This window comes from Artemia franciscana, chromosome 7, assembly GCF_032884065.1.
Source record: "Artemia franciscana chromosome 7, ASM3288406v1, whole genome shotgun sequence".
Taxonomy (NCBI): Eukaryota; Metazoa; Arthropoda; class Branchiopoda; order Anostraca; family Artemiidae; genus Artemia; species Artemia franciscana.
The window spans coordinates 15069917-15095681 of record NC_088869.1 but is presented as its reverse complement, the minus strand read 5'-3'; the positions used below and the strand labels follow the sequence as shown (position 1 = coordinate 15095681).

The 25765-nt window shown below is 34.2% G+C and overlaps 1 protein-coding gene across 1 annotated transcript in view; it reads right to left on the bottom strand.

Annotated features, from left to right (window-relative positions):
* Nucleotides 1–25765, bottom strand: part of LOC136028882 (irregular chiasm C-roughest protein-like) — a 206513-nt gene that overhangs the window by 86438 nt on the left and 94310 nt on the right. The window contains exons 4-5 of the mRNA XM_065706834.1: nt 16263–16412; nt 1840–2022 (exon numbers count right to left, since the gene is read on the bottom strand). Coding sequence (XP_065562906.1) covers nt 1840–2022; nt 16263–16412 — 333 coding nt within the window. The remainder of the gene's footprint in view (nt 1–1839; nt 2023–16262; nt 16413–25765) is intronic.

Below are 25765 nucleotides of genomic sequence, written 5' to 3'. Positions count from 1 at the left end.
CACGAACTGTTTGATTACTTTCAGGAACGGAAATTAATCACTTCAAAATCGAAATCATCCGTTTTATTATGCATTTTAAAACCTAATTTATTATAATCACAAAATATTAATATTCAAATCAAAGGAATGATCTTCTAGACCAGTGCCATGACTAGGTTCAAGAGTAAGCTCTGATGGATATATTATATTTATATAATAAACTATAGTCAAATATATTATATAATTATGTCAAATATAATTCTATAAATTGTATAATTATAATCAATAGCAGTAAATAATTATATTATATTAATTATACAATTAATATTAACATGATTTCTGAAAATTTTATATAAGAAAAGTCAATAGCTAACTTAAGGGAAGGATTAATTAATTAATTATAACCAAGAAAAAAATGACGAAAAAGTTCGTTTATATCCCCTATTCGCTGCTCAACTTCAAGATACGAAAAACTTTTGCTGGTCCAAGTACACACGCTAGATGGCAACTTCTATAACAATACAGAAACAACTGAAGAGGTTTATGTACTCTAGCAGAAGTGTTGCATAACGAATAAAAAATTAAGCTTCCTCCAATTCAGCAGCTCCTAGTAAAAACCCTCTCCCCCATCAAAAAAATTTAAACAAAATAGTTCAATTGAAAAAAAGCAAAATATTTAGTGATGGATCTTAATGTTTCTTTTGGCACAATAAACATTTCATAAAAATTATATGGAACCTTATTATTTCTTCAACCAATATTTCATATTTTTTCATCGATTCCTAAAACAGTAAGTTAATTTTTACCTAAAAAGAAAAGATTAAACAAAAAAGGAACAAAAAAATCTTATTGGAACAAAAGTTGTTTGCTTTGAATATTTTGGATAGGTACAACGAGATCAGTAACCTCCTGTTGGGAATTGGATGAAAATTTTATCACTTGCATAAGCTACATTTAACATCTCCTTCCCTTAATTCCCCGACAGGGGGTTTGCTTTTAAGCCAAAATATGTCAGATATCCCGCCGTGATCACGTGACTACAAAATATTAATGATGACAAAAAGTAAGGGATATGCTGAAGAAGTCAAGATATGAAAAACATTAATTACAAACACCGCGTGAGTTACTACCTTGGCATATTGGATTTTACACCAGACCATTAGCTACTTTGAATTACTATGCTTCATAGTTCAAAATAACATGGTACGACAATAGGCCAGTACTAAATAGCATTTCAATTTACACACTTCCAATAATACAAGAGACAGATGCTTGAAGTGGAGGAAGGGGGCAAATATTTAAAATATACCCAAAATAAAATACCAATAGGGAAAAATATCATGTTAATTTTTCGACAATCTTGAGGGGGTATGGACTTGAAGTTCCCCTCCCTCCGTTGAAGCACCTGCAAAGTGGTAAAGTAGCTTTATTTTCAATCTTAGTTAATAGTTAGTTAGTTAGGTAATTAGTTAATGAGTTAATTAGTTAGGTAATAAGTATGTAGCGTATAATCGATGAAAAATAAAATTAGACGATAGTCAGGAGGATTATAGTTATATCGAAAAAATATAAATGATCATAAAAAAAGAACACTGACTTGAGGAATCAAGTAGTACATTTATTACAGGAATATACAATGTATAAATAAGTTTCTAAATGAGTGGAATTGTTGATTTAGATAAAAAAGACAAAAACAAGATCAAATAAATTTTGGGCTATTCCAGTAGCCCCCCCCCCCCCATCTCCTTGTCCAATTTAAATTTTTCACTAATAAATGGAAACTCTGAGCCCAATTCGCCGACAAATGAAAAATTAGCATGCCTAAAAAAATTAAATTTTTAAATAAAGAATATAACTTACCTCATTATTGACATACCATTTGTAATCCATTTTAGATGGATTACCTTCAGCGCTACAGCTCAGCTTAACAGTATCTAGTTCGGTTATTACACTGTTAATGACTTTAACAGTCACCTTTGGGGCATATTTGACTTCCAGACGTATAGTGGCTACTCTGGGACTTCGCTCGGCGGCATTTTGAGCCTGAAATAAAACAATTCTGTTTGATATAGAGTCCCGTATTACAAAAAAAAAGAAAAAGAAAAAAACAGCACATGAATTTCGATTAGGGAAACAGATTTAATGGTATAAAACAAGCAAGTACTCACGAGATACCTCAGGGTCCAATCCGTCAGAAATCTCACAAATCACATCGTTTCAAAATTATCTATCATGTTCCTATTATACCTCAGACACTTCTTAAGGTGTATAGGGGGAGGGGGCTTCCCTATATCCAACCCTTGCTTTTACGTATTGGTAAACAGTAAAACTATTTATAACAAAGGTTAAATACGTAGTCTATACATAGTGCATTATACAAAAAAAAAGTCAGGCTCAATGTATAAAGTAAAATTAGAACAACTATTTATTGACAAAAAGCAAGCAGGTGCTTATGGGGTACCTCAAGGCCTAATCTGCCAGAAAGCTTACAAATTAAACCACTTGAAACTGAAATGCAATGCTCATATAATGTTTCATACACTTCTTAGGGTGTATGGGAGGGGGATACATCTCTATTCACTGGATACATTAACGCATTGGAGCATATTAAAATTATTTTCAAAAACGGCAGTAAGTATATATATATATATATATATATATATATATATATATATATATATATATATATTATATATATATATATATATATATATATATAATAAAAAAATATAAAGTTGAGACAATAGGGAAAATCTTTTCAAGACAGTGAAAATCAATTCTGTGAATATTTCGGCCCTATGTCCAATGGCCGTCTTCAGCACAATACGAGAAAGAGAGAGAGAAAAAAATATGTATATATAGATAAACTTACATTAAAATGCGCTAGCATCCTTACTTCAACGAAGTTCAACCAGGACTCCTGGTTTTACGGAAGAAGGGGGACTGACTGCCAATGGTTGTGCTTTTTAGGATCGGATGGAGATGGAGCGTTCTTATTTGTATTGACCTTAGGTGGTTTGGTGCTGCAGTGACTTAATAGTGGTAGTAGCAGTAGTAATATGAATACAATGCTGAATATATATTTGGTATATTACAAATGTTATCGGAATAACATGTGCATAACATGAAATGTTCAAGAAACAACTGTGCTACTCAAGCCAGTAGCGCTTTTAGACCTCATAATATGGGGGGAGAGCCAGGTATACCATAGTAAGAGTAAAAATATATAATAAAAGAAAATTAATGTCAGACGCCAGAGAAACTGGGGGGGGGGGGCTGCCCCACTACCCAGGGCTTCGACCGCAATTGACTCTAGCCTTCATTTTTAGATGTTTGTATAAATGAAACTAAACCGAAAAAAAACTGAAGCATGAAAAATAGGGGTTTCTCAAAATACTCGCTGATTTACACATTTCAATATTACAATCTAAAAATTATGTCAATAATTTGAATATCAAAATAAATATTAATCATTTTTCAGTACCGATATGAATTTAACCGAATATAAAAAAAAAACAATAACAGAAACTTTTATAACAAAAATTTTTCAAAAAGCTTGCTAGTTTAGACAACTCGTTCGATGCTGCAACGAAATAATAACGCACAAATAAACTAGACCTACGTTGCCTGGGCAACGTGAAGTGTTGCGGCAACCTTTGTCCGGCTTCGCCGATAAAAGTGTTGCGAGAGCAACACTTTGGTTTTGTTTCTTCGCTATCGGTTAAATTCGGAAGTTGTCAAAACTATCGAAGCATTCAAAACGGCATATTCAAAGCAGAATACAATCAGTAATCACATGATCAAGTTCTTCAGCGTTGAAAAAACAACAGCAAAAGAATATCGGAAGAAGGGACTAAATTGAGTTTGCAGCCAGTTGAACTTTATCCTTTTCAATCGTACCACATCGTGACCGATGGAAACTTGGAACATTATCTTATATAATCTAGTTGGTATTATAAAGCTATTCGTGACTTTTCAGGATCAAATACCATAGATGTGCACCAATTTGGACAAATTTTTAGCCTCTGATGAGCCTCCTCTAGCAACCGATTCTTACTTACAAGTCCCTCTCCCGTGATATACATCCAAGTTCACCGGAAACAAATAATGGGTACACCAACTAGCAAAAGTTGCAAACCCCTTGTCGCTGAAGTCATTTTAGCCTAACAGCCGATTATTACTTACAACTCCCCTACATGTCTTACAATCGGGAACCAAGTTGTTCTTATCATCAATTACACCAGAAACAGATAATAGGTACACTAATCAGCAAAAGTTGCAAACCCCTCATTGCCAAAGATGATTATAAGCTAATAATCGACTGTTGCTTGGAAGTCCCCTACATATCTCACCATTGGTATCGGCCTATTTTTGGTTCAAGTGTGTACCTTACCACTGAAGTTGTCAACCCCTTGAAACTTTCAAACTGGTGTATGTCATGAAGGAATTTTTGTAACAAAAAATGGATGACATATACTTTGATCAGCTCATCAAGGTCTATCGATTGTCATTGAAAAAAAAATTCTATCTGTCTTAGTTCAAAAGTTGACTTTTTTGCCGGAGGCTAACTTTCTAACACCACCACTTAGAAAGGAGCAAAGGATAAGCTCTAATTTCTTTAGCAATGAGAGAACTTTTAAAGTTTAAGAGGTATATCTGATACCATTTCTCTATTGCAATCTCAAGTAGAAAAAAAAAGAATGGTAAAGTCAGCTGAAATCACGAACAGAAATGGCTAGAAACAATAGATGGCAGCACTTTCGGACCCGTGGGAAAATCGCACTTTTTTGTTTCTGTAAATTTTTCTATTTATCACTCAAAGAAGATATATTGGCTGTGGGGCCGGGGAACTACCGCATATATTTAACACTTATAGATTTTAGTCCATCTTCAATTTGAAACTGGTGCCTGCCTGCTTGCCTGCTAGAACGGAGCTTTCCACTCGAAAGCAGAAACATGGTTTGATGAAACGAAAGCTTGGCTGCACAACTTCAGATACTCCTCTCTGACATAGGCTATATAACTCCACTTCACTTCGCACACCATAGGCTCTGGCTCGAGGACAAGCAAAAACCATCCTTTTTGGCCCCAGGCAAGAGTTCTACGGAGCTTTCCAAAATGTAATGTCATATTCATCAATCCGGCCTGAGGTCCACACTTTCCGTAAAAACCGCACAGGTTAGACCCTTACCAGTTTCCAGGAATAAGCTGAGATCGGCGGCATAGAAAAAAAAAAAAAAAAAAAAAAACGGGACAAAACCAAAGTGTTGCTCTCGCAACACAATTAAAATGTAAATACCAACAGTTTTTTTTTCCTTTCTCTGTTTTGTTATTATTTCAATTTGAATATATATTATCTTATTCATTTTCATTAAAAATTAACTATAATTTATGTGCAAAATATCAAAATACACCTTGTCTACCACATGAGGTACACTTCCCCCACGCCACGTCATTTTGCACCAAATATAGAATCCTTCGCATCATGTGTGGCATGCTTTCATTACGCTTGCAACGCGCCACCTAGTACATACTAATTTTGAAAGGTGGCAACCCCTTGCTATCAACACGGCGTTAAAAGAGGTCTTTCAAGGAACGAGTTAGTGAAATTACAAGCTAAATTTGATCACAAAGCACCAAAGTATGGCTTCACGAGCAATTTAATTTTTCATCTTAGATATTTTCTATCAACATAATTTGGGTGGGAAAATTAGAAAGTTCTAGAAATAGAAAGTTTTAAAATATGCAAGTTTTATCTTACCTTGCTTTTGGAGAATCTGGCTTCTTTTTAAAAGATAAGTTTTACGGCAGTAATACACGGGAGCTTCTAGAGGGAGGGAGATGTTTCGAAAGAGTTCATAAGAGGAGAAATCAGTTAATATTGCAAAATTACAGGGTTCTATGAGAAAGTCGTGAATTTCACGAGTATATAAAAATAGCCACAGAGAGTCTATTTTTATTCTTATTAGCACCTTTCCTTTTTTTTATCAATTCGTACGGGAGTTGGACAATCTAAAAAAAAAAAAAAACTTTTGACAAAAACCTTTCAAAAATTAAAAAAGAAAAAAAATATGTTCTGATAGCACAAACGAAGAATAATCGGTAAAATTCTAGTTAATTGACTTCTTGCTATCTCAGAAAGAGTTTAGGTTAGGAAAACGAAACTTTCAGGGGTGAATCTACAGACTAAAGTATGTCCCGGGAAGGTATTTTGAAGCAACTACCTCAACTCCTTCTCCCTCTAATGGGCACTGACCTTTGATGACCTTTAAAATTATGTGTGTTATAAAAGTGAAACCTTGCAAAATAGATCTTCTGCTTAATTGAAGTACAATAAAATTGTTTTCAGCTTCATAACTTTGCCCAATTCCATTTTATAAGGTTTTAAAGATATGCAAATACATTTCCTAAATTTTGAAAAAAAATTGATATGGCTCAAAATTCTACTCAAATAACAGGAATTGCATTTTCAGAACTAAAGGCAGAGAAAAAACAACTAGTAACTGAAAATTAAGGTAAAATGTTGTTTTGTCAAAATTTCAATCGGTAATAGACCTGTCATGTGGGCAAATTTCAGGGCCCTCTAGAGGGAGAAGGAGTGGAGGTGGGTACTTTAAAATATCTTCCCGGGACATACTTTAGCCTGTAGACCCACCCCTGAAAGTTTCATTTTCCTAACCTAAACCCTTTCCAAAATAGCAAGAAGTCAATTAACTAGAATTTTACCGAATAATCTATAGCAGAAACAGAAGTTTTAAATGTGGTACTAATATGTTTGTTATCTTGTAACATTTGGCGTGCTTGCCTAAGCTTTTTCCAAATATAAAAATCTGAAATATTTGAACTGCCGTAAAGTTTACCAGTTTAAAAAGAAGCAAAATTTTTCAAAAGTAATATAAGAAAAAAACTTTCATGTTGTCTATTTATGAAACTTTTTCAATTCCAACCCAGTTCATGTTTATAGAAACAAGGGCGTATCCAGAATTTTTGTTGGGGAGAGAGGATTTCTTTTCAGGAGGGGAGGGGGGCTACAAAAACTTGAAAAATGCACGCAAAATTTGGATATATCTTTTACGATTTTATAACCGAACTGTAAATATGGACTAAAAATGAGAGCAGAGGGGATTGTTTTACCACACCGTCAGTTCCTTTCTATAGCCGCAGCTGCATAGGTATTGGTTATACAGCTAAAATATTACCGGGTTACCAGAAAATTCTTAGGGGGGGGGGGGGGGAATTGACAACCAAAACAGTGAGTTTTTAGGCCCGAAGTGAAAAGTTAATTGCAGGACTTTCTTTTGCGAAATTATGTATAGGGAAGAAGGAAGATTGGGTAGAGGGCAAGGCTGTATCCAGGGGATTAGGGGGTTTCAACCTCCCATCAGAAATACTTGTACGACTCGTAAAAACGTAATGAAAATGCATATAAACACATTTTGGATGTCTTTTTATAAGTTAATTCTGCATCCCCCCCCAAAAAAAAATACCCCTTCCCATCAAAATCCTGGATACGGCCTTGGTAGAGAGTCACAAGTTGTTTCGAGCACCTCTTTAACAAACCATTAACATGCATTAACTCTATATTTCTGGACTAATCACACTGCTTCAGTCCCAATCAGATCCACCTCCCCATTCTAAAATCCTAACACACATACTCCAGCTCACAACAATTAACCCTCAATTATTTTTAGAATTTTCAATACGCGGTTTTCTTTCAAAACATCCACATTCAGATTTGTTCTACTTCTTCATATATATTTTATCCAATAAATAACTAATGTTCTTTCTAATTTTAAATCTAGCTTATTTTCTAATTTCCTTTCTAATTTTAATTTGTCTGCTCTTTCTTACTTTAGCTGAAGATTTCAAATTTCGGGAGCTTCAGCAGAGGAGGGAGGGCATCGGGGCTCTCCCTCTCCCCCTCGCCGGAAGTCCTAAATTTTCTTGAATTTCTGGGAACTTGTTATTCAAATTATATAAAAAAAAAATATTTTTCCATCATAAGAATATTCCTGCAGTCAGTTTTGTAATATTCTTCCGTAAAAACATTACTAATGATCAACAGTAAGAGACGAACACCTCCAAAATTACAAAACAATCTACCAAACTAACTTTCTTCATATCAAATGGTGCTTATTAGAGATACCCTTTTCAAAATTAACACATAGTTTCTTTTCTCTATGGTCTGAAAAGGATCTTAGGCGGGGATACAACGTTTAGTATTAGATTTCATCCTCCATCTTCCAATGTACTAATTTGATTTTCTTTGAATTAAGAAAACTTGCTCAAGCTTTGCTTGCCAAAGAACGATCATTCGTTAAAGGACAACTCACATGACAGCTTGTCAATTAACGACAATTTGTTTTCTTTTCATTATTGATCTCTTCTAAATTATCATCCCCCTCAATAAAATAGTATATTGAAGGAACAAACTCTATACAAAACATATCTTAATGAGTAATAACTATTTTTCTCAGATTTTCTCCATGAAAAACTTTCGTCAAGTTCGTAATCCAATATTTATGAATCATAGAAATAACTAAGAGAACCCCCCACCACCCGGATAAAATGATTAAGATAAGATCAAGTGTGTTTAAAGCCAAAAAAAGGCTACAACACAAAAAAGAAAAGGTCATATTAACGTACATGAATGCAGAGCTGTTCCTAGGGTTGGTAGTGGCCGGTGAAAAATCAATTAACCCCCCCCCCCACACCCTAAATATAACAAAGAAAGCCAATTCAAAATGAAAAAATTGCCAAATTGGGCATTCCGCCAGCCACAGCAGCCCCCAGCTGCTGCGACCGGGGCAGCTAACCCGGTTGCCCCTTCCCTATAGGAAGGGCTCTGCGTGAGTGATAACTTCTCTTCCAAATCCATATCATATCCAAGCTCTCCTTTATTCAATCAATTAAGATTGCCTTGAATAAACCCATTTTCAAGATGCCTCGCTGTTCAACAGATAAATTGTGAGACGTACTTTTTAAGACACCGGGAAGTAGCGACTCATTTTTCTCAAAATATACCTTCTCTTATCACAGAAAAGTCTACGAGAAATCGTAGATATCATTAAGAAATACCAAAATATATAAAAGCATAGGGAAAATAATAAAAATTGTGGAGCCACGTCAAAGCTATGACGTAAAAAGCTTTCGGTTCACCTAGGCCAGTAACAATGATTTTTCGAAAATTTTACCATACCGTCAATAAAACAATCTACTGGATGGTAAAATCAAACAGTTCGTGGTAACGAACTGTAGTAAGGAGCGACCCGGCTCAATAGTAACCAAAACTCTAAAGAATTGAATTTTGATATCAATAGCTACATCAAAAGAATCGCATTTTAATGCTTATTTAAATATATAAGTTTCATCAAGTTTAGTCCTACCCATCAAAAGTTACGAGCCTGAGAAAATTTGCCTTATTTATGAAAATAGGGGGAAACACCCCCTAAAAGTCGTAGGATCTTAACGAAAATGACACCATCAGATTCAGCGTATCAGAGAACCCTACTGTAGAAGTTTCAAGCTCCTATCTACAAAAATGTGGAATTTTTGTTTATTTGTGCGTGTTTATTTGTTTGTTTTTTTGTTTTGTTTTTTTTCCCCAGGGGTCATCGTATCGACCAAGTGGTCCTAGAATGTCGCAAGAGGGCTCATTCTAACGGAAATGAAAAGTTCTAGTGCCCCTTTTAAGTGACCAAAAAATTTGGAGGGCATCTAGGCCCCCTCCCACGCTCATTTTTTCCCAAAGTCAACGGATCAAAATTTTGAGATAGCCATTTTGTTCAACATAGTCGAAAACCATAATAACTATGTCTTTGGGGATGACTTACTCCCCCACAATCCCTGGGGGAGGGGCTGCAAGTTACAAACTTTGACCAGTGTTTACATATAGTAATGGTTATTGGGAAGTGTACAGACGTTTTCAGGGGGATTTTATTTTATTTGGGGGTGGGGCTGAGGAGAGGGGGCTATGTTGGAGGATCTTTCCTTGGAGGAATCTGTCATGGGGGAAGAAAAATTCAATGAAAAGGGCGCAGGATTCTCTAGCATTACTATAAGAAAACAATGAAAAATAAACATGAAAACGTTTTTTCAAATGAAAGGAAGAAGTAGCATTGAAACTTAAAACGAGCAGAGATTATTACGCATATGAGGGGTTCTAAAAATACTTTAGCATAAAGAGCGAGGTATTTAGGAGGAGATAAATACCTTGCTCTTTATGCTAAAGTATTTTTAGTAATTTCAACTATTTATTCTACGGCCTTTCTGATTCAGGGGTCATTCTTAAAGAAGTGGGACAAAACTTACGATTTAGTGTAAAGAGCGAGGTATTAACGAGGGTACAAACCCCCTCGTATACATAATAAAAATATAAGGTTATGAAAGTTTGTTACGTAAGTTAATTCTTAAGTTACGCATATTTTTTACTAATAAAAACGTTCGTTAAAATTAAAAGTTCTAGTTGCCTTTTTAAGTAACCGAAAAATTACAGGGCAACTAGGCCTCCTTCCTCACCCCTTATTTCTCAAAATCATCTGATCAAAACTAAGAAAAAGCCATTTAGCCAAAAAAGGAATTAATATGCAAATTTCATTTTAATAATTTATGTGCGGAGAGCCAAAATCAAACATGCATTAATTCAAAAACGTTCAGAAATTAAATAAAAAAATTTTTTTTAGCTGAAAGTAAGGAGCGACATTAAAACTTAAAACGAACAGAAATTACTCCGTATATGAAATGGGTTGTCCCCTCCACAATCCCTCGCTCTTTACCCTAAAGCTTTTAATTGTTTTAAAAAGTAGAATTGTGGCAAAAAGTCAAACTTTTCTGTTCGGAGTAATTTCTGTTCGTTTTAAGTTTTAATGTCGCTCCTTACTTTCAGCTAAAAAAATTAGTTTTTTTTATTTAATTTGTGTACAGAACTTACCTTAATGAGCAATTACTGTTTCTCTTAAATTTACTTGGGATGTAAAGGGCAATACAAATTTATCGTTTAAGTTCAGGAGGGATAATTTCTAACTAATTTGTCTATTAATTTTTTTTTATATACTACTTAATTATTTTTTTTATAGTTGTAGACGGTACGTAACTAAAAATAGTAGAGACCGCTCCAAAGTACGTCCGTGTAGAAGAAACTAACAATTAGGTTTAAAATCGGCGTTTTGAAGGATTAGACCCCTTTTATTAAGGCCCCCAATAGCCGGGCCCGAGTCCATCTATGGGTATAAGTGAAATTTCTATACATAATAATAGTGGTCACAAAAAGCAGAAACCCGTAGAATGGTATTCTTTAATTAGACTAATTGAACTGGAGGAAACTTTATAAAAAGAAATTCGAACAATAATCATTTTGTCAAACAATTCATGGTAATGAACTAGTAAGTAGCGACCCGGCTCACTAGTAATCGAAACTCTAAAAAACGGAATTTCGATACCAACAGCTACATCAACAAAATCGGATTTTTATGCTGATTTTAGATATATATGTTAACTTAAACTTAGTCCTACCCATCAAAAGTTACGACCCTGAGAAAATTTGCCTTATTTTAGAAAAAAAGGGGAAAACACACCCTAAATGTCATAGAATCTTAATGAAAACCACATCGTCAAATTCAGCGTATCACAGAACCCTACTGTAGAGATATCAAGCTCCTATCTGCAAAAATGTGGAATTTTGTATTTTTGGCCAGAAGAAAGATCACGGCTGCGTGTTTATTTGTTTTTTTCCATGGGTGATCGTATCGACTCAGTGATCGTAGAATGTCACGAGAGGGCTCATTCTAACGGAAATTAAAAGTTCTAGTGCCCTATTTAAGCAACCAAAATTTTAGGGCAACTAGGCTCCCTCCCTCGATCACTTTTCCCCAAAGTCACCAAACCAAACATTTTGAGCCATTTCGTTCAGCATAGTCAAAAAATTTAATAGCTAAGTCTTTGAGTACGACTTAATCCCCCATAGTCCCCGGTGGAAGGGTTGCAAGTTATGAACTTAGCCCAATGTTTACATATAGTATTGGTTATTGGGAAGTATACTGACGTTTTCAGGGGATTTTTTCTGGTGTGTGGGGGGGGGTCAGAGGAGAGGGTTACGTGAGATGATCTTTCAATGGATTAAGTTACCATGGTGGAAGAGAATCCAGCATTATCTAAAGAGCAATGAGAAATTAAATAAAAACAAGTTTTTCCAATTGAAAACAAGGATTAACATTAAAATTTAAAACGACCAGAAATTATTACGAGGGGGTTCTTCCCCACATCAATACCTCGGTCTTTACGCAAAAGTATTTTTAGTAATTTTAAAGAGCTATTTATTCTAATTAAACGGCTTTTGTGATTCAGGGGCTATTCTTAAAGAATTAGAGCAAAATTCGATCTTTAGTGTAAAGAGAGAGGTATTGACGAGGGGGCGAACCCCCTCATATAAATAATATAAATATACGAATATAGAATCTCGTTTTGTAAATTAATTTGTAAGTTATGCATATTTATTACTAATAAAAACGTTTCTAAATAAAATAAAAAGTTCGAATGGCCTTTTTAAGTAACCAAAAAATTGAAGGGCAACTAGGCCCCCTCCCCTGCCACTTTTTCCTCAAAATCGTCCGATCAAAACTTTGAGAAAGCCATTTATCAAAAAACAAAATCAATATGCAAATTGTATTTTAATTATTCATGTACGGTGAGCTAAAATCAAAACCTGCACTAATTCAAAAACGTTTAGAAATTAAATAAATAAAAAAAAATTCAACTGAAAGCAAGGAGCAACTTTAAAACTTAAAACGAACAGAAATTATTATGCATATGTGGAGGTTCGTCCCCACCTCAATACCTCGCTTTTTAGGCTAAAGTATTTTTAGTAATTTCGAAATATCTATTTATTCTAATTAAACGGCCTTTGTGATTCAGGGGTCATTCTTGAGGAATTGGAACAAAATTCGAACTATAGTGTAAAGAGTGAGGTATGGACGAGGGTGTGAACCCCTTATATACGTAAAAAAAGTACACGAACATAGAAGTTCGTTGCGTGAGTTAATTTGTATGCTACATATATTTATTACTAATAGAAACGTTCGTAAATAAAATTAAAAGTTCTAGTGGCCTTTTTAAGTAACCAAAAACTTGGAGGGCAACTAGACCTCCTCCCCATCCCCTTTTTCTTAAAATCGTCCAATCAAAACTTTGAGAAAGCAATTTAGCCAAAAAAAAAGCAAAACTAATATGCCAATTTTGTTTTCATGTATAGTGAGCTAAAATCAAAAGCTGCATTAATTCAAAAACGTTCAGAAATTAAACAACAAAAAAAAGTTTTTTTAACTGAAAGTAACGAGCGACATCAAAACTTAAAACGGACAGAAATTATTCCATATATGAAAGGGGCTGTCCCCTCCTCAAGGCCCCGCTCTTTACGCTAAAGTTCAACTCTTTCTCACAACTCTAATTTTTAAAACGATAAAAAACTTTAGCGGAAAGAGCGGTGCGTTGAGGAGGGGACAAACCCTTTCATATACCGAATAATTTATGTTCGTTTTAAGTTTTAATGTCGCTCCTTACTTTCAGTTTAACAAAAAAATTGTTTTTTGTTTGTTTAATCTTCAAAAAAAGCGATGTATTTTCTATTACTCGACAAGTGAATAAAACGAAATATAAAGCAAACAGAGATAATATCAATTTGCTGCATGCACAGCGAAGGTTCTTCTGTCACAAGACAGATAAATTATGCGAGGAAAACATTAGAACTAGAATACTCATAAAATTTAAAATGGACATATTTATAAGCGCAGTTAAAGACCGGCTAAAAAGGCAGAAAAAAAAGAGAAAAGGAATAGGAAAGTGTAGAATGAGCCAGAAATAACAAATCGTCAAACAGTCCATCACAGACCACTCTCTTTTTTGGGTGGATTAGGAGGGGACGAAGCTTATGAATTTGAATATGGTTACCCCCCCCCCCCCCTCTATTCAGCGACTCAAAATTGAAAACTTTTGTAGAATGTGTTCAAGTTTATTCTTGTAGGGAAGAGGATGGCTCATCAGCCCCAAGCAATGTTTCAGTAGTGGAAGATTTCATAGCAAGGGCGAAATACCGCTAGGAAATTATATTCGGTGTAAAAACAAACTAGATAAAAAAGTGGCCCATGGCCCATCTGCCTTCCCTCTCTTACCCAGTGGCGTAATCAAACAGTTCGTCGTAACGAACTGTAGTAAGGAGCGACACGGCTCAATAGTAAACGAAACTCTAAATAACGGAAATTTGATGCTAAAATATACATCAAAAGAATCGGATTTTCATGCTGATTTTAAATATATAAGTTTCATCAAATTTGGTCTTTGTCATCAAAAGTTACGAGCCTGAGAAAATTTGTCTTATTTTAGAAAATAGGGGAAAACACCCCCTAAAAGTCACACTTAACGAAAATCACACCATCGCATTCAGCGTATCAGAGAACCCTATAGCAAAATTTTCAAGCTCCTATCTTCAAAAATGTGGAATTTCGTATCTTTTGCCAGAAGACAAATCACGGGTGTGTGTTTATTTGTTTGTTGGTTTTTTTTTTTTTTTTCCAGGGGTCGTCGTATCGACCAAGTGGTCCTAGAATGTTGCAAGAGGGCTCATTCTAACGGAAATGAAAAGTTCTAGTGCCCTTTTTAAGTGACCAAAAAATTGGAGGGCACCTAAGCCCCCTCCCACGCTCATTTTTTCTCCAAAGTCAACAGATCAAAATTTTGAGATAGCCATTTTGTTCCGCATAGTCAAAAACCATAATAACTATGTCTTTGGGAATGACTTACTCCCCCACAGTCCCTGGGGGAAGGGCTGCAAGTTACAAACTTAGACCATTGTTTACATATAATAATGGTTATTGGGAAGTGTACAGTCGTTTTCAGGTTTTTTTTTGGTTTTGGGGGTGGGGTTGAGGGGAGGGGGCTATGTGGGAGGATCTTTCCTTGGAGAAATATGTCATGGGGGAACAGAAATTCAATTAAAAGGGCGCAGGATTTTCTAAAATTACTATAAAAAAAAACAATGAAAAAATAAACATGGAAAAGTTCTTTCAATTGAAAGTAAGGAGTACCATTGAAACTTAAAACAAACAGAGATTATTACGCATATGAGGGGTTTTAAAAATACTTTAGCATAAAGAGCGAGGTATTTAGGAGGAGATAAATACCTCGCTCTTTATGCTATAGTATTTTTAGCAATTTCAACTATTTATTCTACGGCCTTTCTGATTCAGGGGTCATTCTTAAAGAATCGGCACAAAACTTACGATTTAGTGTAAAGAGCGAGGTATTAACGAGGGTACAAACCCCCTCATATACATAATAAAAATTTTAGAATATAAAAGTTTGTTACGTAAGTTAATTCTTAAGTTACGTGTATTTTTTACTAATAAAAAAAATTCGTTAAAAATTAAAATTTATAGTTGCCTTTTTGTGTAACCGAAAAATTGCATGGCAACTAGGCCTCCTTCCCCATCCCATATTTCTCAAAATCGTCTGATCAGAACTAAGAGAAAGCCATTTAGCCAAAAAAGGAATTAAAATGTAAATTTCATTTTAATAATTTATGTGTGGAGAGCCAAAATCAAACATGCATTAATTAAAAAACGTTCAGAAATTACATAAAAAAAACTAGTTTTTCTAACTGAAAGTAAGGAGCGACATTAAAACTTAAAACGAACAGAAATTACTCCGTATATGAAATGGGTTGTCCCCTCCGCAATCCTTCGCTCTTTACGCTAAAGTTTGACTCTTTACCACAATTCTGCTTTTTAAAACAATTAAAAGCTTTAGCATAAAGAGCGAAGGATTGCGGAGGGGACAGCCCATTTCATATACGGAGTAATTTCTGTTCGTTTTGAGTTTTAATGTCGCTCCTTACTTTCAGTTAGAAAAACTAGTTGTTATTTCTTCAAAATCCCAATTAACGCTTAAGTAACATTGACAGTGAAAAAACAACCATATAGCAGTAAAGATACGCTAAAGAAAACTGACTCGTTGCTGTGGATGCTTGAATTATACAGGCTTATATTAGTTTTGACAAGATTTTTGGAGAAACTAAATTTCAGCTGAAGAGGGGACAAATTGCGGTCAAGGGAGGCAAACTGAGGTCCGGGAGAGGCAGTTACCCCCTGCCCCATAGCAAATTACGCCCCTGCTCTTACCCTCAAAACTTTAGCAGAAAGGTAGTTCCTTTGGTTCCTTTTTGAACCAAAATGAGGCAGTCACTTCGAATCTGCAGGCTATTATTGGAGGTAAAAAAAAAAGGAAAAGTAGCTTACCTGGCACGTAAACGTCTTATTGTGAAATTCTTGCTTTGGAATAAGCTTCAAAACAGATTTAACGTTTGTTCTCAAGTTATCTTGAAGCAAATCCTTAAACACCTCAACGCCCTCCGTTATCAGGTTACCATCACTGTCAAGCCAGTTGACCTAAAAAATTAGTTTAACATAAAAACTTCAATTAAAATAACATAACTGTAACCAAGGACGTCGTTTGGGGGTAAGGGGGAGGGGGCAGTTGACCCCAATAATTTGGAGAAAAGTTATATATAGCTCAAATCCCTTAGCTATCCGGATATAAACCCCCCTCACCCTCCCCAGTAAAATACTGGAACTACTCCCTTGATTGTGACTAGTCAATGTGATAATGGCATGGCTGTGGAGTCTCAGTCGTGGAGTCGAAGTTTTAGTAAATTTTTACTGAGTGGAGTCAGACTCGGTATACTGAAAATGTCTGAAACCGGAGTGAGTTATAACTTATAAAATCTAGTTTAATGAAGTTTAAAACAGGGCGGTAGAGTCGGAATCGCGGAGTCGTATTCCGAGTCTTAATAAATTTTTGCTGAATGCAGTCAGAATCGGTATATTGATAATGTCAGGAGTCAGAAAACAATGCGATTCATCTTGGAGGGAAGGAGTAAATAATAGCTTAAAAGCTTCAAAAGATATACAATTTAATTTAAGCAGCTAATGTTTTATACTTCATCTCTATGCATTGATATATATTCTTTTCCCTTAGGTAGCCTTTTTTTATGTTAATGCTGCAGATTAGGGGTAATAAAACTCTTTCTGTACATATCCAATTGCTGAGAGTAGTGACACAACATATGATATTGACGCTCTTTGAATATATCTTCAAAATTAAAATATGTTGTATGTGTAGGATCCCTTCTACATACATCCCTACTACATAGTCTTCTACAGGATCCTTTCTACATACCGGGTTTTCACCCATAGGCTACTAAAAATATGTAACAGTAATATCCTTCTGGGTTTGCGCTTAATTGTTCTGAAACATCTTGCACTTAAGTTTGCATTTAAAAATTTTAAAACATCCTTATTGAATTATATAAATAAAATCGATTAATTTGAATATTTAATCAATCAATTATTATTTATTACTCGAAATATAATTCTTAAGATATTTGATCAAATTAATCAAAACATCTAAAAAGAGGAACCCAGTTTAAGCTAAAAACCAAACCTTGGCCCCTCAATGGCCTCTCAAGAGGGCATGGCGTCTATTTTAGAGCAAACCTTTAATGGCTAGATTTTTGGAGTTTTTTTTTTCTTCTAAAAAAGTACAAGGAAAATTAAATTCACCCGTCTGTAGGCCATTTTACATTTCCCATGTTAAAGAAGACCCCTTTATATGTTAATGAAGCATAAAAATGATGCAATGTCTTATGAAAACGTGCAATGCAAAACAAAATTCATATCTTTTTAAGGATGGCAAGGGCTGGTAGGGGCGTCAATTCAAGAAAATTTAAGAGAGGGATAAATGCATTTTTCAAAATCTACGGGAAGGGGGCGATGTCTTTAGGTAGTGAAAACGTAAAAAAATAATTTATCCAAAAAAAATTGGAGGGGGGGGGGGAATCAAGTGAGTGCGATTGCCCCTCCCCAATTAACACTTCTGAGGACAGGAAAAGTTCATCCTAGAAGTAATCAAATTCCAACATCATATCTATAAATATATTTCATCATAAAAGCGGTATAAAAAAGACATCCCAGAAGTAATTTAAGTAAAGAAGTAAATTTAAGCCCAGAATACATACATCTATTTTGTTTTGGACACAAAAAGTATATAAATAGAAATAAGAGATCATATATGTCTACAAAGACTATATAAATATTTATAGAAATTCTTATTCACAGAATTACTTAGCTGTAGAAATACGAAGAAAAGGTATGGAAATAAGTTATCCAGGAACTGGTCCCTTTTCTAAATAAAATAAATAAATATATTCAAATGCAATCTTTTCTTTATGGTTATATAAACCTGAATATTGAAGATTTCTATTTTCTATTTTCGAGTGCTTTTTTCATAGGAATTTGAATGGATCACAATTTTCCTGATACGAATCGGTTGGCATAAATAATAAGTTCATTTAATACCTTATTTATTTTATTTTATTTTTATTTTTAATTATTATTATTTATTTATTTTTATTTATTTTACACTTGTAAGACGTTAAAAAAGAAGTTAAGAACTTATCAATTTGGTCAGAAGGTTTTGATTAATTCCCAGGTATAGGAACTATTTCCTAATCTATCCCTCCCCTAAGCTCGATAAAAATTCCCTTTCCAAGGGAAACGGACAGAACTCCCATTCTGACATTCCGACAGGGTCCGAATCCGGTTCATGGCAAAAGTTGAGATGCAAGCGGAAATGAACGTCATCTTTTGTTTATAATTAAATAAAAAAAACAAGTTTTTTAATCAAACAGTTCGTGGTAACGAACTGTAGTAAGGAGCACCCGGCTCAATAGTAACCAAAACTCTAAAAAATTAAATTTTGATATCAATAGCTACATCAAAAGAATCGCATTTTAATGCTGATTTTAAATATATAAGTTTCATCAAGTTTAGTCTTACCCATCAAAAGTTAAGAGCCTGAGAAAATTTGCCTTATTTAAGAAAAAAAGTCGTAGAATCTTAACGAAAATGACACTATAAGATTCAGCGTATCAAAGAACCATACTGTAGAAGTTTCAAGCTCCTATCTACAAAAATGTGAAATTTTGTATTTTTTGCCAGAATACAAATCACGGGTGCGTGTTTTTTTTTTTTTTTTTTTTTTTTTTCAGGGATCATCGTATCGATCAAGTGGTCCTAGAATGTCGCAAGAGGGCTCATTCTAACGGAATTGAAAAGTTCTAGTGCCCTTTTTAAGTGACCAAAAAAATTGGAGGGCATCTAGGCCCCCTCCCACGCTCATTTTTTCCCAAAGTCAACGGATCAAAATTTTGAGATAGCGATTTTGTTCAGCATAGTCGAAAACCATAATAACTATGTCTTTGGGGATGACTTACTCCCCCACAATCCCTGGGGGAGGGGCTGCAAGTTACAAACTTTGACCAGTGTTTACATATAGTAATGGTTATTGGGAAGTGTACAGAAGTTTTCAGGGGGATTTTATTTTGTTGGGGGGTGGGGCTGAGGGGAGGGGGCTGTGTTGGAGGATCTTTCCTTGGAGGAATCTGTCATGGGGGAAGAAAAATTCAATGAAAAGGGCGCAGGATTTTCTAGCATTACTATAAGAAAACAATGAAAAATAAACATGAAAACGTTTTTTCAAATGAAAGGAAGGAGTAGCATTTAAACTTAAAACGAACAGAGATTATTACGCATATGAGGGGTTCTAAAAATACTTTAGCATAAAGAGCGAGGTATTTAGGAGGAGATATGTACCTCGCTCTTTATGCTAAAGTATTTTTAGTAATTTCAACTATTTATTCTACGGCCTTTCTGATTCAGGGGTCATTCTTAAAGAATTGGGACAAAACTTACGATTTAGTGTAAAGAGCGAGGTATTAACGAGGGTACAAACCCCTCGTATACATAATAAAAATATAAGATTATGAAAGTTTGTTACGTAAGTTAATTCTTAAGTTACGTATATTTTTTACTAATAAAAACGTTCGTTAAAAATTAAAAATTCTAGTTACCTTTTTAAGTAACCGAAAAATTAGAGGGCAACTAGACCTCCTTCTCCACCCTTATTTCTCAAAATCGTCTGATCAAAACTAACAGAAAGCCATTTAGCCAAAAAAAGAATTAATATACAAATTTCATTTTAATAATTTATGTGCGGAGAGCCAAAACCAAACATGCATTAATTCAAAAACGTTCAGAAATTAAATAAAAAAAAAACTTTTTAGCTGAAAGTAAGGAGCGACATAAACGAAGACTTAAAACGAACAGAAATTACTCCGTATATGAAATGGGTTGTCCCCTCCGCAATCCCTCGCTCTTTACGCTAAAGTTTGACTCTTTGCCACAATTCTACTTTTTAAAACAATTAAAAACTTTAGCGCAAAGAGCGAGGGATTGCGGAGGGGACAACCCATTTCAAATACGGAGTAATTTCTGTTCGTTTTAAGTCTTAATGTCGATCCTTACTTTCAGCTAAAAAAAATTAGTTTTTTTTATTTAATTGCAAGTAAGGAGCGACATTAAAACTTAAAATGAACAGAAATTATTCCGTATGGACTGGGTTGTCCCCTCCTCAACGCCTGACTCTTTACGCTAAAGTTTGATTTTTTTTCTCACAAGTTTACTTTGTAAAACAATAAGAAATAAATATAAAGTATTTTAGGTCATTTGGCAATTTGGCAAATAAAAATGTATCATTTTAAATATAAACGTTAACTTTATTGGTCATTTCCTATAAATTTGCTGGTCACCAAAAAAAGAAAAAAAAAATAGTAACTGAAAAAGTCCTAAACGGTAATTCCTCACCGTTTAACAAACAATGTTAAAGAGTAAAGCCGTTAAACCTGTCTTGAACGAACACTCTTTATCAACTATGTTGGCAATCAATAACTGATTTTACTGGTGGGAGAAAATCAGTTAGAAACTTATTATATTTTACTACCCCCAAAATTTACAATTACTAAAAAAAAGTGAAACAGCATCTTCCATTCGTTTCAAGGGAACCGTAAACTCTTATCAAATTAATCGAAAACAACTTTCCTCCATTTCAGATCTGAAAAGAATCTGATTCCAAAATACTGACCAGTTTTCTAAGCTGCAATCAGCTTGAAGAAAAACTATCATTTATCATAGAAAACCAGATAGAAAAGATTTAGCCGTGAACGATTGTAAGCAAAGAAGATAGAATACTGATACGCTAGACATCTTCTGTGGTAAATTACTTTTCTTAGAAGAAGATGATTATATGAAATACTTTCTTTTTTTCTTCAATCAGTATAGAGAATCTCTTTTGAGCTAAAAATTGTGTCAGCAACATAAAATGAAAAATGAGGCTCTCTTAAAAAGAAAGACGAGCAAGAAATGATGTGAAAAGTACACCAAATATGCAAATTCTGAATGTCTAGGATAGTGGAAATAGGAAGATATATTCGTAAATGATTTAGAAATTGGGCTTACTGAAGTTTTCGTCAAAGAGTATGAGTAACTTCCAAGAGTGGAAACTGGCGCTAGTGTTGACGACAGAAGACCTTTAACTCCATCTAGCGTCTGGCGATAATTGCCATTTTTTCAGTGTAATTAAAAGAATAATTAATTTAATTTGTGTAGTTGGTAAAATTAGTGTAGTAATAAATGTTTGATCTCAGTTCCTGACAGAAAAACGATTATATAGTATGAAAAATCCTGAATTCCGCCAAATGATAGATGGCATTGATGTTTTCTTCGTCGGCACTAGAGCCACTTTTAACCTATACTCTTTGCTGTCGGTTCTAAGAAGCAGATTTTTATTAACTATAAAGTATCTATTTTTAACAAATAAAAACTTTGTATGCAACATAAGACGACAATGAAAAGAAAAAAAAAATCAGAATGAAAAGGGAAAAATCCGATTCTTTTTAAATATAGGGGAGTTCTTCTTCTTAGGTTATTTAACATCAATACCTCAAGAAAAGCATGTAGTCCACAGCTATACTTACCATCATGATAATACATGGGATGTAAAATGTCAGAATTTCACATATTTTCATCTTCTTATCGTTTAAATTTCTTCGATCTTTATCCGTTTTGAATATACCTTTAAAAAATTCAGGTAATCGCCGAAAACTCTCTGTCGAAGAAGAGTATTTATGTTCACCCGGAGATGAGTTGCATTACAAGCATTAATTATTTTTTTTTCCAGATTTGTCACGGAAAGCCTAGTGCGAGTATCCCGTTACGAGTCTACCACGAGTCTATAATGCGAGTCTACTTCTCACATTACAAATGCGTCTTACGATAATAAAGAGGCCTAGCATTAAAATTTTTCAATTCATCTCTTCTACTTATTATCGTTTTCACGAGTTCTTTTCATTTATTCTAATTTTTTCTTCAATCCCTCTTAGAAAAGTTATTCCGTGTATATGTCAACAAATAGCATGCCAAAGTGTGATTAAACAGAAAAGGTGAACCAACATAGGAAGGAATAGAAGATAATAAAGAAGACATGGCATGTAAAAAGGTCTTTTCATCTCAGTTCATCATCGCCAGGGGAAAAATGAGGTTTCCAAGAATATGTTCCATTGTTTTGTTTAAATCTATTTGGAGGCTTCTTTCATCAGAGCAACAATAGGCTCCTGAGGAGGGGAATAATTGCTCACTTCCTGTCCATGTGAAAAAGAACTTCTCTTTGCTGGTCCTTGTGCCATCACTATAGTCCATTTATTGAAAAGAAATGAAAGGGCGGGGCAGACCTAGCGTTTTTCAAGCTGAAAGCGACCGTATTTATTCGATTACAGCCGTATTTTACACCATAATTCTTCTGGTGTAATCTGGTGTAATCAATCAGAATTCTTTCTGGTGTAATCATCTGAACCATGTATTCTTGAGGATTTATGCTGATTTTGAGCGTTAATTTTTTTTTTGTGCTGAGTTGACTTACCGCCGTAAGTTACCCTGACTTACCGTAAGTCATCGTAAGTTACCTTGACTTACCGTAAGTCGGGATTACTTGAACCTATTAAATTGGTCGTTTCAAAGCTATTAAGCTAAAAGGAGATATAATAGCGTCAAATGCATGGACGTTTGGAATTTTCACTGAAAAAAAAAGAAAAAACGACAAAATTGCGCCTTCAAGAAACCACAAAATAAATATTGCCCCCTCCTGCTAAATCATCGTGAACTGAAGGAGAGCCATTCAAGGAAGGGGGCAACCGGAGTATCTACCCCGTATGTCGTGACAGGGGTGGCTTCGGTTGGGAGTTACGCACGTCGACCAAAATATTCACTTTGATTCGGCTTTTTTGATAATATTTTAGCTGGGAGAGGGGCGCTATAGTTAGTTTTTCCCGGGACACCTCCAACTCTAGGAAATAGCTCTGAATTGACGCCCCTGATAAAACGTACTGAAAATGTTTATTCAACTACATCAGGGACATTTTTCTTTTCATTTCTCTAGCTTTCAATTATAAATCATTATTTTGTGTCGATTTTTTTTTTTTTTAACTTGAGCGTATGTCCATTTCAGTATAAAATTCCATTGTTTTAAGAACCAGGTTGTTTAAGTAAAATATCGAAATAACAATTTTAATGCAAAAATTCACTAAAAAAGATTCAAGAACTTCATATAATTCATCTTAATTATACGTATTACTATAGAACAATTAAGTATGAGTATTTGTCTTATAAAACTGAATGTTTCCAATACTGGATTTATGAAAATATTTATAGAGGTTTCAGCTTATCCGATTAACTTAATATGTTACTTGATGGCTTGGATAAGCGTATTTTATTTTTTGAACATCAATTACTGAAAAATTTAAAATATTTGCCAAGAAAACGCACTTTTCTGTGAAATATCACTCTCATATTATCGCTCTTATGCTGGGAGAGAAAATCACGTTTCAGCCCTTTAGTTTCCAAAGTTACAGTAAGCTTACAGACTAACAACCAGGAAGGTGCACAACGCTTTTTCCCAGGGGGGGGGGGAGGATTCAGAAACAGCCAAAAGAAAATTTCACAAAAATTATCGAAGGATCAGACACATAATCGGGCTTTCTATGGGGAACCAACGAGTATAAAACGCGCAAAAATTAACCACATAACAACAGGGGGTTCCACGTCTTTCAGTCTCATCCACATATACTGAGTTATAATGAGTTATTTCATACTGAGTTACTTTTTTTTTATTTGAGCTATAGTGCGTTATAGCATTGAGTCTCAAGGCTTAATACACATGTAAGGCTTAATACACATGTAATTTTTCTTCTTTTTCTTTAATGCTTCTCAAATTTTTTTTAAATATTAGTTTCAAATAGTGCATAAAAATAATGGAATAGAAAGCCAAAAACTGAAGCATCACCATTTAAAAAATCTGGACAAGGATATTATGTAAAAATAAACGGACTTCAAAATAGAATAATTTTACTAGTAAATGAGAGCTCTTCATAATATTGTCTTAAGCTTCTTACTAGCTTTGAAAAGTTTACTCTTTCGATCAATATTTAACTTGCAACTTCAGTTTTCTTGGCAATGGAGTTAAAGTTTCTATTATTCTGCAAAATTCATGGACACTTCTCCTCGTGAAGTACTGAAATAATACATCACTTTCACGAAAGCATATTTTATAATTCATTCTTCAAACTAGAGAGTAATTACCTCACTGAGCATATGCAAATAATTTTTGAATTGATATTATCTAATAATTTGAAAATTTTAATTCAGATTATTTCAGATGCTGCATTTTTCTTTTAATAATAAGCAAGCGCCACGAGCTGTACTCTTGACGCACCCTATGCCAAAAGACACAAGTTATGCAATCAAAAGTTTTTGAAAAGTATGCTAATTCTTGTGAAGCATATTACTTCTTGTGAAGTACTTGAATAATACGCTACTATCAACAAAATAATATTGCAAAATTCATTTTTTGATTTAAAAAAGATTACCTCGCGCAATAGAAACAGACTTTTAAAGGTGAATTATCGAAATTTAATAAAATAATTTTAATTTAGCCCATTTTATATATTTATTTTTAATTTCATAATTTTAATTTTCTCTTGCAGTATTTTTGTACTCATAAGTATGCGCACTCATTACAACTAGAGTCGTAAAATATGTTGTAAGAAAAAACAGCATGCTACTGTTGTAATCGCAAACTTCAGAATTCGAAATAGTTCATTATTACTATACTGAAGCCTAAGGTGTCACCAAGCGGTGCCTAACTCAAACTCTGTACTATGTAATGTTGTTAGTAGTACATAAAGAAATTCCTATCCCTCACTTATTTTTCCAGGTAGAAAGACATAACGAAAGTTTATATCTAGACATTATCAACGCATATAATTGTTACCTATAGGGAGGGGGAGGGGTTTTTAAGAAGAAAATTTTTCGCATATTTATTAAGGTTGTACCAGGTAACAAGGATCGGTAACGAGGCAAGAGGTAACAGGATAACAACAGGTAACAAGGATAGAAACTGTTCTGAACTTCTTGCAAATCATGATTTGAGTCAAAAGCAATTAACTCTATGAAAGTTAAAATCAATTAATTCAACTAACTCGCATACTCATCTGAGAAACACCTTCAGAATTTATTTTATAATTTTAACTTTTTGCTTCAAAGCCAACAATTTCATCCGAATTTACATAAGAGATTGATAACCTTTGCCCCGTAACTTGTATAAAAGTTCAATGGAGAATTGGTTAATTTCATAAGTCTAATTTGAAAATTGTTTGCTAATGTTTTTATTTTTTATTATTGGAAAAAAGACTTATTTCACATAATAACGCTTTGAATAAAACAAACTCCTTGAAATTTTCTTCTTTAAACTTATGAGATTTAGGTGGAATACTCCCCAAGCCTCTAATACACTT